Source organism: Nerophis ophidion, linkage group LG23 (genome assembly GCF_033978795.1).
Source record: "Nerophis ophidion isolate RoL-2023_Sa linkage group LG23, RoL_Noph_v1.0, whole genome shotgun sequence".
Lineage (NCBI taxonomy): Eukaryota > Metazoa > Chordata > Actinopteri > Syngnathiformes > Syngnathidae > Nerophis > Nerophis ophidion.
In genome coordinates this window covers 38135093-38147639 of record NC_084633.1, presented here as the reverse complement: position 1 = coordinate 38147639, position 12547 = coordinate 38135093, and the positions used below count along the sequence as shown (strand labels likewise).

At 41.6% G+C, this 12547-nt stretch overlaps 1 protein-coding gene across 16 annotated transcripts in view; it reads right to left on the bottom strand.

Moving 5' to 3' along the window:
* The window catches only part of LOC133541212 (RNA binding protein fox-1 homolog 2-like), a 176455-nt gene that overhangs the window by 35853 nt on the left and 128055 nt on the right, over window positions 1-12547 (bottom strand). For all 16 annotated transcript variants that reach the window (XM_061884408.1, XM_061884419.1, XM_061884420.1 and 13 more), the window contains one exon: window positions 4415-4568. In XM_061884408.1, the coding sequence (XP_061740392.1) occupies window positions 4415-4568 (154 nt within the window). The remainder of the gene's footprint in view (window positions 1-4414; window positions 4569-12547) is intronic.

The following is a 12547-nucleotide window of genomic DNA, read 5'->3' as shown; positions in this document are numbered from 1 at the left end:
GACAGTCGTCATCATGACAAACGTACACACTGACAGTCGTCATCATGACAAATGTACACACTGACAGTCGTCATCGTGACAAATGTACACACTGACAGTCGTCATCATGACAAATGTACACACTGACAGTCGTCATCTTGACAAATGTACACACTGATAGTCGTCATCATGACAAATGTACACACTGACAGTCGTCATCATGACAAACGTACACACTGACAGTCGTCATCATGACAAATGTACACACTGACAGTCGTCATCATGACAAATGTACACACTGATAGTAGTCATCATGACAAATGTACACACTGACAGTCGTCATCATGACAAACGTACACACTGATAGTCGTCATCATGACAAATGTACACACTGATAGTCGTCATCATGACAAATGTACACACTGACAGTCGTCATCATGACAAACGTACACACTGATAGTCGTCATCATGACAAATGTACACACTGATAGTCGTCATCATGACAAATGTACACACTGACAGTCGTCATCATGACAAATGTACACACTGATAGTCGTCATCATGACAAATGTACACACTGATAGTCGTCATCATGACAAATGTACACACTGACAGTCGTCATCATGACAAACGTACACACTGATAGTCGTCATCATGACAAATGTACACACTGATAGTCGTCATCATGACAAATGTACACACTGACAGTCGTCATCATGACAAATGTACACACTGATAGTCGTCATCATGACAAATGTACACACTGATAGTCGTCATCATGACAAATGTACACACTGACAGTCGTCATCATGACAAACGTACACACTGATAGTCGTCATCATGACAAATGTACACACTGACAGTCGTCATCATGACAAATGTACACACTGACATTCGTCATCATGACAAATGTACACACTGACAGTCGTCATCATGACAAATGTACACACTGACATTCGTCATCATGACAAATGTACACACTGACAGTCGTCATCATGACAAATGTACACACTGATAGTCGTCATCATGACAAATGTACACACTGACAGTCGTCATCATGACAAATGTACACACTGATAGTCGTCATCATGACAAATGTACACACTGATAGTCGTCATCATGACAAATGTACACACTGACATTCGTCATCATGACAAACGTACACACTGACAGTCGTCATCATGACAAATGTACACACTGATAGTCGTCATCATGACAAATGTACACACTGATAGTCGTCATCATGACAAATGTACACACTGATAGTCGTCATCGTGACAAATGTACACACTGATAGTCGTCATCTTGACAAATGTACACACTGATAGTCGTCATCGTGACAAATGTACACACTGATAGTCGTCATCATGACAAATGTACACACTGATAGTCGTCATCATGACAAATGTACACACTGATAGTCGTCATCATGACAAATGTACACACTGATAGTCGTCATCATGACAAATGTACACACTGATAGTCGTCATCATGACAAATGTACACACTGATAGTCGTCATCATGACAAATGTACACACTGATAGTCGTCATCATGACAAATGTACACACTGATAGTCGTCATCATGACAAATGTACACACTGATAGTCGTCATCGTGACAATTGTACACACTGATAGTCGTCATCATGACAAATGTACACACTGACAGTGGTCATCATGACAAATGTACACACTGATAGTCGTCGTCATGACAAATGTACACACTGATAGTCGTCATCATGACAAATGTACACACTGATAGTCGTCATCATGACAAATGTACACACTGATAGTCGTCATCGTGACAATTGTACACACTGATAGTCGTCATCATGACAAATGTACACACTGACAGTGGTCATCATGACAAATGTACACACTGATAGTCGTCATCATGACAAATGTACACACTGACAGTCGTCATCATGACAAATGTACACACTGATAGTCGTCATCATGACAAATGTACACACTGATAGTCGTCATCATGACAAATGTACACACTGACAGTCGTCATCATGACAATTGTACACACTGATAGTCGTCATCATGACAAATGTACACACTGATAGTCATCATCATGACAAATGTACACACTGATAGTCGTCATCATGACAAATGTACACACTGATAGTCGTCATCATGACAAATGTACACACTGATAGTCGTCATCATGACAAATGTACACACTGACAGTCGTCATCATGACAAATGTACACACTGATAGTCGTCATCATGACAAATGTACACACTGATAGTCGTCATCATGACAAATGTACACACTGACAGTCGTCATCATGACAAACGTACACACTGATAGTCGTCATCATGACAAATGTACACACTGATAGTCGTCATCATGACAAATGTACACACTGACAGTCGTCATCATGACAAATGTACACACTGATAGTCGTCATCATGACAAATGTACACACTGATAGTCGTCATCATGACAAATGTACACACTGACAGTCGTCATCATGACAAACGTACACACTGATAGTCGTCATCATGACAAATGTACACACTGACAGTCGTCATCATGACAAATGTACACACTGACATTCGTCATCATGACAAATGTACACACTGACAGTCGTCATCATGACAAATGTACACACTGACATTCGTCATCATGACAAATGTACACACTGACAGTCGTCATCATGACAAATGTACACACTGATAGTCGTCATCATGACAAATGTACACACTGATAGTCGTCATCATGACAAATGTACACACTGACAGTCGTCATCATGACAAATGTACACACTGATAGTCGTCATCATGACAAATGTACACACTGATAGTCGTCATCATGACAAATGTACACACTGACATTCGTCATCATGACAAACGTACACACTGACAGTCGTCATCATGACAAATGTACACACTGATAGTCGTCATCATGACAAATGTACACACTGATAGTCGTCATCATGACAAATGTACACACTGATAGTCGTCATCATGACAAATGTACACACTGATAGTCGTCATCTTGACAAATGTACACACTGATAGTCGTCATCGTGACAAATGTACACACTGATAGTCGTCATCATGACAAATGTACACACTGATAGTCGTCATCATGACAAATGTACACACTGATAGTCGTCATCATGACAAATGTACACACTGATAGTCGTCATCATGACAAATGTACACACTGATAGTCGTCATCATGACAAATGTACACACTGATAGTCGTCATCGTGACAATTGTACACACTGATAGTCGTCATCATGACAAATGTACACACTGACAGTGGTCATCATGACAAATGTACACACTGATAGTCGTCGTCATGACAAATGTACACACTGATAGTCGTCATCATGACAAATGTACACACTGATAGTCGTCATCATGACAAATGTACACACTGATAGTCGTCATCGTGACAATTGTACACACTGATAGTCGTCATCATGACAAATGTACACACTGACAGTGGTCATCATGACAAATGTACACACTGATAGTCGTCATCATGACAAATGTACACACTGACAGTCGTCATCATGACAAATGTACACACTGATAGTCGTCATCATGACAAATGTACACACTGATAGTCGTCATCATGACAAATGTACACACTGACAGTCGTCATCATGACAATTGTACACACTGATAGTCGTCATCATGACAAATGTACACACTGATAGTCATCATCATGACAAATGTACACACTGATAGTCGTCATCATGACAAATGTACACACTGATAGTCGTCATCATGACAAATGTACACACTGATAGTCGTCATCATGACAAATGTACACACTGACAGTCGTCATCATGACAAATGTACACACTGATAGTCGTCATCATGACAAATGTACACACTGATAGTCGTCATCATGACAAATGTACACACTGACAGTCGTCATCATGACAATTGTACACACTGATAGTCGTCATCATGACAAATGTACACACTGATAGTCGTCATCATGACAAATGTACACACTGATAGTCGTCATCATGACAAATGTACACACTGATAGTCATCATCATGACAAATGTACACACTGATAGTCGTCATCATGACAAATGTACACACTGACAGTCGTCGTCATGACAAAGCCAGAGACTTTGCAGCGACCAATGAAATGAGCGGGGGGCGTGGCCATCTGCACTAGGGAGTGTAAAGTGGCAGACAGAGTGAATCAGTATCAAATGTGTGGTGGCTGCATGTTGGTGTTTATGTCAATCTACTCATCAGTGTTTATTCAAAGAGGAGCTTCCTGAGTGAGGTGTGACTCTGCACGAGCACACTTGTGTCAAACAAATACTCGGCCAAACTACATTCAGGAAATCCTGGCTCTAATTGTAAGAGGATCGCTTTCCCGACGCCACTCTTGCATGTGACGTTCTTACCCCGGGGTAGGCGGGGATGGCGGGCTGAGGAACTTACCCGGGGTAGGCGGGGATGGCGGGCTGAGGAACGGCCGCCCGCACGGCGCTGTAGACGGGCCGCCCGCGCCCCCGCAGGTGAGCACCACGGAAGGCCGCCGCGGCAGCCGCCGTGGTGGCCGCTGCTGCCGCTGAAGGGTAGGGGAACCCTGGGACTGGAGAGACGGGAGAGAGAGATAAGGTCATGTCTCATATACGTGAAGTTGCAATAAATAAAGTACTTCTGAATCTCAATCATTTAAAGTGAAGTCGATTATATTTATATAGCGCTTTTCTCTAGTGACTCAAAGCACTTTTACATGGTGAAACCCAATTTTCTAGGTTCCTTTTAAAGCAGTGTGGGTGGCACTGGGAGTAGGGGGGTAAAGTGTCTTGCCCAAGGACACAACAGCAGTCAATAGGATGGTGGAAGCAGGGATCGAACTAGGAACCCTCAAGTTGCTGGCACGGCCACTCTACCAACCGAGCTATACAGCCCCATCAATTTTTCTTAGGGTAGATGACACATATGTTTATTATTGTCATTTAGTCCTTAAATAAAATGTTGCACATACTAGACTACTTGTCTTTTAGTAGTAAGTAAACAAACAAAGACTCCTAATTAGTTTGCAGTAACATATTGTGTCATTTATACACATTAGGAGGGACAAACTGTAAACCGGCAACCCCAGGGGGGACAAGCGGTGGGAAAATGGATGGATGGATGGAAAGTGATCATATAAAGTAGGTTATCATGGAGGATAGCTATTGCTGCTTCACTTACAAACACAGCAAGGTAAGATACACTCAACACTTCATTTATTTGTTTAAAATAAAATGGGGCCAAAAAGTATTTAATAGCATCTTCATCTAATACTTTTTGGACCCATCCATCCTTCCATTTTCTACCGCTTGCCCCATTTGAGGCTTCGGGGGTGCTGGAGCCTATCTCAGCTTCATTGGGGCGGAAGGCGGGGTACACCCCCAGACAAGTCGCCACCTCATCACAGGGCCAACACAGATAGACAACATTCACACACTAGGGACCATTTAGTGTTGCCAATCAACCTATCCCCAGGTGCATGTCTTTGGAGGTGGGAGGGGCCTATCCCCAGGTGCATGTCTTTGGAGGTGGGAGGGGCCTATCCCCAGGTGCATGTATTTGGAGGTGGGAGGGGCCTACCCCCAGGTGCATGTCTTTGGAGGTGGGAGGAGCCTATCCCAAGTTGCATGTCTTTGGAGGCGGGAGGGGCCTATCCCCAGGTGCATGTCTTTGGAGGTGGGAGGGGCCTACCCCCAGGTGCATGTCTTTGGAGGTGAGAGGGGCCTATCCCCAGGTGCATGTATTTGGAGGTGGGAGGGGCCTATCCCTAGGTGCATGTATTTGGAGGTGGGAGGGGCCTATCCCCAGGTGCATGTCTCTGGAGGTGGGAGGGGCCTATCGCCAGGTGCATGTATTTAGAGGTGGGAGGTGCCTATCCCCAGGTGCATGTCTTTGGAGATGGGAGGGGCCTATCCCCAGGTGCATGTCTTTGGATGTGAGAGGGGCCAACCCCCAGGTGCATGTCTCTGGAGGTGGGAGAGGCCTATCCCCAGGTGCATGACTTTGGAGGTGGGAGGGGCCTATCCCCAGGTGCATGTCTTTGGAGGTGGGAGGGGCATATCCCCAGGTGCATGTCTCTGGAGGTGGGAGGAAGCCGGAATAGAACCCACGCAGTCACGGGGAGAACATGCAAACTCCACACAGAAAGGTCCCGAGCCCGGGATTGAACTCAGGACCTTTGTATTGTGAGGCACATGCACTAACCCCTGTTATTCTGTGCTGACCACTTTTTGGGCCCCATTTATCATATCATAATATCATTATGATAATATGTTTTTCTTTTTCCTGTTAGTCTAATGTGCAAGCTACAAAAATGATTAAAACTGCACATATGAATTTAAAAAAAAAAAAAAAAAAAAGTCCAAAAGTATCTAAGCCTCACCTGCCCCGCACGTCACGTTAGTGATGTTACGTGTCAGTCTTTATATTCTATATCTGACATGTGACTTTCTCTCCATCTTTACATGATATCCTCATATCATCTCAATACTTTTTCATAACATGCTCACTACTGCCTAGTTTCTCTTGTTATATTCTTATTTTACTGTTATATCTTTATTCTCATTCTTGCTTTTTATTTTTATTCTTATTGTAATATCTCTATTTTGTTTCCATTTATACCCCCATTATTTACTTTTTAAATTCGATCTCATCCATCTATCTATCTATCTATCTATCATCTTGCTGCCAGCTAGACAACTTGACCTTGGGTACTAACAAACTAACCTCATGTCTAGGGTTGCAAAACTCCGGGAATATTCAGTCGGAAACTTTCCATCGGAATTAGCGGGAAGTTAATGGGAATAAAAATTGAACGCAACATGTTAGATAATATCAGCTACAAAAAACCTGATTTCATGCAAATTCAGTAGAATTTCAACCCTTCACTGTGCATTCCTCCATTACAGCATGCTACACACTACAGCAGGGCTCTTGAGGCCACACTAGTATTTGAGCCCAAGGACTGGTAAGTGTTGATATCACTGGGGTAAAGTGAAGTCTGCTAGAATAGTCTAGCAGACTAGCTGTTCCTGTACTTGTTAAATGCTTTGGGGGCCAATATCTCTAGCCACAGTCTCATAATGAACCAAAAATATTTCTCTCCGTTAGCCGTGATGCTAATTTTCTCTAAGTCAAATCCCATTCATTTATGCTAACAATGACAGCGATCCGAATTTACCTTTTTCGTGATGTGTTAAGTTCAAGTAGCAAATACTATCCGTTGGGGACGGCGTGGCGCGGTTGGAAGAGTCGCCGTGTCCGCAACCTGAGGGTTCCTGGTTCAATTCCCACCTGTTACCAACCTTGTCTGTCCGTTGTGTCCTTGAGTAAGACACGTCACCCTTGCTCCTGATGGGTGGTGGTTAGGCCCTTGCATGGCAGCTGCCGCCATCAGTGTGTGAATGTGTGTGTGAATGGGTGAATGTGGACATAGTGTCAAAGCGCTTTGAGTACCTTCAAGATAGAAAAGCGCTTTACAAGTATAAATGATAAATAAATGATAAATGGGTTGTACTTGTATAGCGCTTTTCTACCTTCAAGGTACTCAAAGCGCTTTGACACTACTTCCACATTTACCCATTCACACACACATTCACACACTGATGGAGGGAGCTGCCATGCAAGGCGCCAACCAGCACCCATCAGGAGCAAGGGTGAAGTGTCTTGCTCAGGACACAACGGACGTAACGAGGTTGGTTCTAGGTGGGGATTGAACCAGGGACCTTCGGGTAGCGCACGGCCACTCTGCCACTGCGCCACGCCGTCCCCATTTACTGAATCAAAAGGTGTAGTTTCCTTATGTTAGCCATTCTGTTGTCATACTAGCTTATAGTTAGATTTAGCATGCTGATTGACTCTTCATTTATTCATCTAGCCCAGGCCTGGGTAAATATTTTGACTCGCGGGCCACATTTAGAGAAAAAAATGTGTCCGGGGGCAGGTATACTGTATCTGATACAAAACCTCACAATGATGTCTGATTGAAAGCTAAAAACGTTATGACAGACTGCCTTCTTTTACTGAATGTGGCACTGAGAATGTACCGTATTTTTCGGACTATAAGTCGCAGTTTTTTTTTCCATAGTTTGGCCAGGGGTGCGACTTATACTCAGGAGCGACTTATGTGCGAAATTATTAACACATTACCGTAAAATATCCATCCATCCATCCATTTTCTACCGCTTATTCCCTTTTGGGGTCGCGGGGGGCGCTGGCGCCTATCTCAGCTACAATCGGGCGGAAGGCGGGGTACACCCCGGACAAGTCGCCACCTCATCGCAGGGCCAACACAGATAGACAGACAACATTCACACACTAGGGCCAATTTAGTGTTGCCAATCAACCTATCCCCAGGTGCATGTCTTTGGAGGTGGGAGGGGCCTATCCCCAGGTGCATGTCTTTGGAAGTGGGAGGAAGCCGGAGTACCCGGAGGGAACCCACGCATTCACGGGGAGAACATGCAAACTCCACACAGAAAGATCCCGAGCCTGGATTTGAACCCAGGACTGCAGGACCTTCGTATTGTGAGGCAGATGCACTAACCCCTCTGCCACCGTGAAGCCACCGTAAAATATCAAATAATATTATTTATCTCATTCACGTAAGAGACTAGACGTATAAGATTTCATGGGATTTAGCAATTAGGAGTGACAGATTGTTTGGTAAAGGTATAAAATGTTCTATATCAGGGGTCGGGAAACTTTTTGGCTGAGAGAGCCCTGAAAGCCAAATATTTTAAAATGTATTTCCGTGAGAGCCATGTAATATTTTTTAACACTGAATACAACTAAATGCGTGCAATTTTTAGTAAGACCAACATTTTTTGAGTATAATAAGTTTCTTGTTCTTTTTGATAACATTGTTATTCTGAAGCTAACCGATAATAAATAAAATACTTCTTACCATGAATGAGACTTCTAGAAAACGGATGGATGGATTAAAATGTATGAGAATGTTTTATATTTTGAACGTTATTTTTAACACTGTGAATGCAGCTGAGATAGGCTCCAGCACCCCCCACGACCCGAACGGGACAAGCGGTAGAAAATGGATGGATGGATGAATTACCAGCGGAATTATCGTGTTAAGCAATGTCAGCTAAGATTTATCCGAGAGCCAGATGCAGTCATCAAGAGAGCCACAGGTTCCCTACCCCTGCTCTATATGTTATAGTTATTTGAATGACTCTTACCATAATATGTTAGTCAGTTGGTTATTTATGCCTCATATAACCTACACTTATTCAGCCTGTTGTTCACTATACTTTATTTATTTTAAATTGCCTTTCAAATGTCTATTCTTGGTGTTGGATTTCATCAAATAAATTTCCCACCAAAAATGCGACTTATACTCCAGTGCGACGTATATATGTTTTTTCCTTCTTTATTGTGCATTTTCGGCAGGTGCGACTTATATTCCGGAGCGACTTATACTCCAAAAAATGTGGTACATGAAAATAAAGAATGTGGGTTTTACAATATTAACTATGAACAATAAAACACTGAATATTGACCACATATGAACGTCACACCCCCTCTCCATCCACATATTTTACAATCAAGCGAAACACAACAGAAATGCAACAAACACAGCAAAACAAACATAAATATTACAAAAAAACCCACCTACAATAGGATATATCTGGGATATCACTAAGCTTTAAAACTTTGTTGTGAAAATCTCCACACTACTTGGTGCCTCGTCTGAGCTGCTGTGACTTAAATGACCATAGTAACTAATTATATTACCAGAGTAACTAATTACATGACCATAGTAACTAGTACCGCATTTTTCGGATTATAAATCACTCCGGAGTATAAATCGCACCTGCCGAAAATGCATAATAAAGAAGGAAAAAAACACATAAGTCGCACTGGAGTATAAATTGCATTTTGGGGGGAAATGTATTTGATAAAATCCAACAGCAAGAATAGACATTTGAAAGGCAATTTCAAATAAATAAAGAATAGTGAACAACAGGCTGAATAAGTGAAGGTTATATGAGGCATAAATAACCAACTGCTATGTTAACCTAACATATTATGCTAAGAGTCATTCAAAGTCATATAACCTAAACTTATTCAGCCTGTTGTTCACTATTCTATATTTATTTTAAATTGCCTTTCAAATGTCAATTCTTGGTGTTGGATTTCATCAAATGAATTTCCCCCCCCAAAAATGCGACTTATATGTTTTTTCCTTCTTTATTGTGCATTTTCGGCAGGTGCGACTTATATTCCGGAGCGATTTATACGCCGAAAAATGCGGCCCATAAAAATAAAGAATGTGGGTTTTACAATATTAACTATGAACAATAAAACACTGAATATTGACCACATATGAACGTCACACCCCGTCTCCATCCACATATTTTACAATCAAGCAAAACACAACAGAAATGCAACAAACACAGCGAAACAAACATAAATATTACAAAAAAACCCACCTTCAATAGGATATATCTGGGATATCACTAAGCTTTAAAACTTTGTTGTGAAAATCTCCACACTGCTTGGTGCCTCGTCTGAGCTGCTGTGACTTAAATGACCATAGTAACTAATTATATTACCAGAGTAACTAATTACATGACCATAGTAACTAGTACCGCATTTTTCGGATTATAAATCACTCCGGAGTATAAATCGCACCTGCCGAAAATGCATAATAAAGAAGGAAAAAAACACATAAGTCGCACTGGAGTATAAAATGCATTTTTGGGGGAAATTTATTTGATAAAATCCAACACCAAGAATAGACATTTGAAAGGCAATTTAAAATTAAAAAAAGACTACTGAACAACAGGCTGAATAAGTGTAGGTTATATGAGGCATAAATAACCAACTGCTATGTTAACCTAACATATTATGCTAAGATTCATTCAAATAACTATAACATATAGAACATGCTATACCTTTACCAAAAAATCTGTCACTCCTAATCCATAAATCCCATGAAATCTTCTTCCTCGATGTCGCTTCTAAACAACTCTGCCAACTTCAAAGGTATGCGCCGCTTCCTCTTGTCCTTTTCTACTGCATATTTCACTACGTCCAGCTTGTAATCTGCAGTACATTTCATTTTCGGTGCCATTTTTGTTCAGCCCTTCTCAGTTTTTATAAGTTACCGCCAACCATGAAATGATCCATTTTAATAGCTACGGCAGTAGCATATCAGTGTTAATATTGTCGATGAAAAATTTTCGTCATAGTTGTCGTCAACGACCTTTTTTTCTGACTAAAACGAGACAATAATTAACTAAAAAATAATTTACGTGGACTGAGACGATGACGAGGTGTATTGACATATTCGTCAACGAATAAAAACGAGACGAAAATGTCTGCCAGAGACGAGATCCAATCGGAATTCATTTCGTTAGGAAGAAGCGGGAGGAGTTGGGAAGAGAACCAATCAGAGCGACGTGGTAAGGAAGTTACGTGAACCTAGTTTGCGTTTGAGACCGAAATGCGCTGCAGAAGACAACATGTCAACGCCGGGGAGGAAGAGGAGAGAGGACATATGGGGACATTTTATATTTGACGTCAAAGATAACAAGACGCAGTGTAAGAAATGCAGCACGAGGATTACGGGGAAAAACACAACAAACTTGAAGCGACATTTACAGTGGAATCACCCCGAAATCCACACACAGGTAAGCATTTTCCACAACATACAACTCACTCGACGTTATCCCGTTTATTACACGGCTTACTCGTGAAATACTAAATTTGAGACATGATTTTCATCAAAATACGACCTGTATCGGTGATTTTTCCGCTGTTTTGCTTTGACTTTCAGAAATTGAAGGGAAAGTTTACATATTACCCTTTAGTCGACTAAATCTACTGTAGTTTTTGTCGACTATAATCTTATGATATTTCGTCAACTAAAACTAGACTAAAACTAAAACAATTTAAATAACTAAACTATGACTAAAACTAAATTACATTTTAGTCAAAAGACTATGACTAAGACTAAATCAAATTTTGCTGTCAAAATTAACACTGTAGCATATAGCAGTTAGCATTCCATGACCCACAATGCACTTCTGCCATGACCCTCCCCCGCCAAATTCTTATTAGCTGACATGTGTGTGACGATTGCTGACACTTTCTTCGTCTCTTCCGCGAATGAGATAATAATATTATTTGATATTTTACGGTAATATGTTAAAGGGGAACATTATCACCAGACCTATCTAAGCGTCAATATATACCTTGATGGTGCAGAAAAAAGACCATTTATTTTTTTAACCGATTTCCGAACTCTAAATCGGTGAATTTTGGCGAATTAAACGCCTTTCTGTTTATCGGGCTGGAGGCGATGACGTCAGAATGTGACGTCGCCGAGGTAACACACCCGCCATTTTCATTTTCAACACATTACAAACACCGGGTCTCAGCTCTGTTATTTTCCGTTTTTTTTTACTATTTTTTGGAACCTTGGAGACATCATGCCTCGTCGGTGTGTTGTCGGAGGGTGTAACAACACTAACAGGGAGGGATTCAAGTTGCACCACTGGCCCGAAGATGCCAAAGTGGCAAGAAATCTGC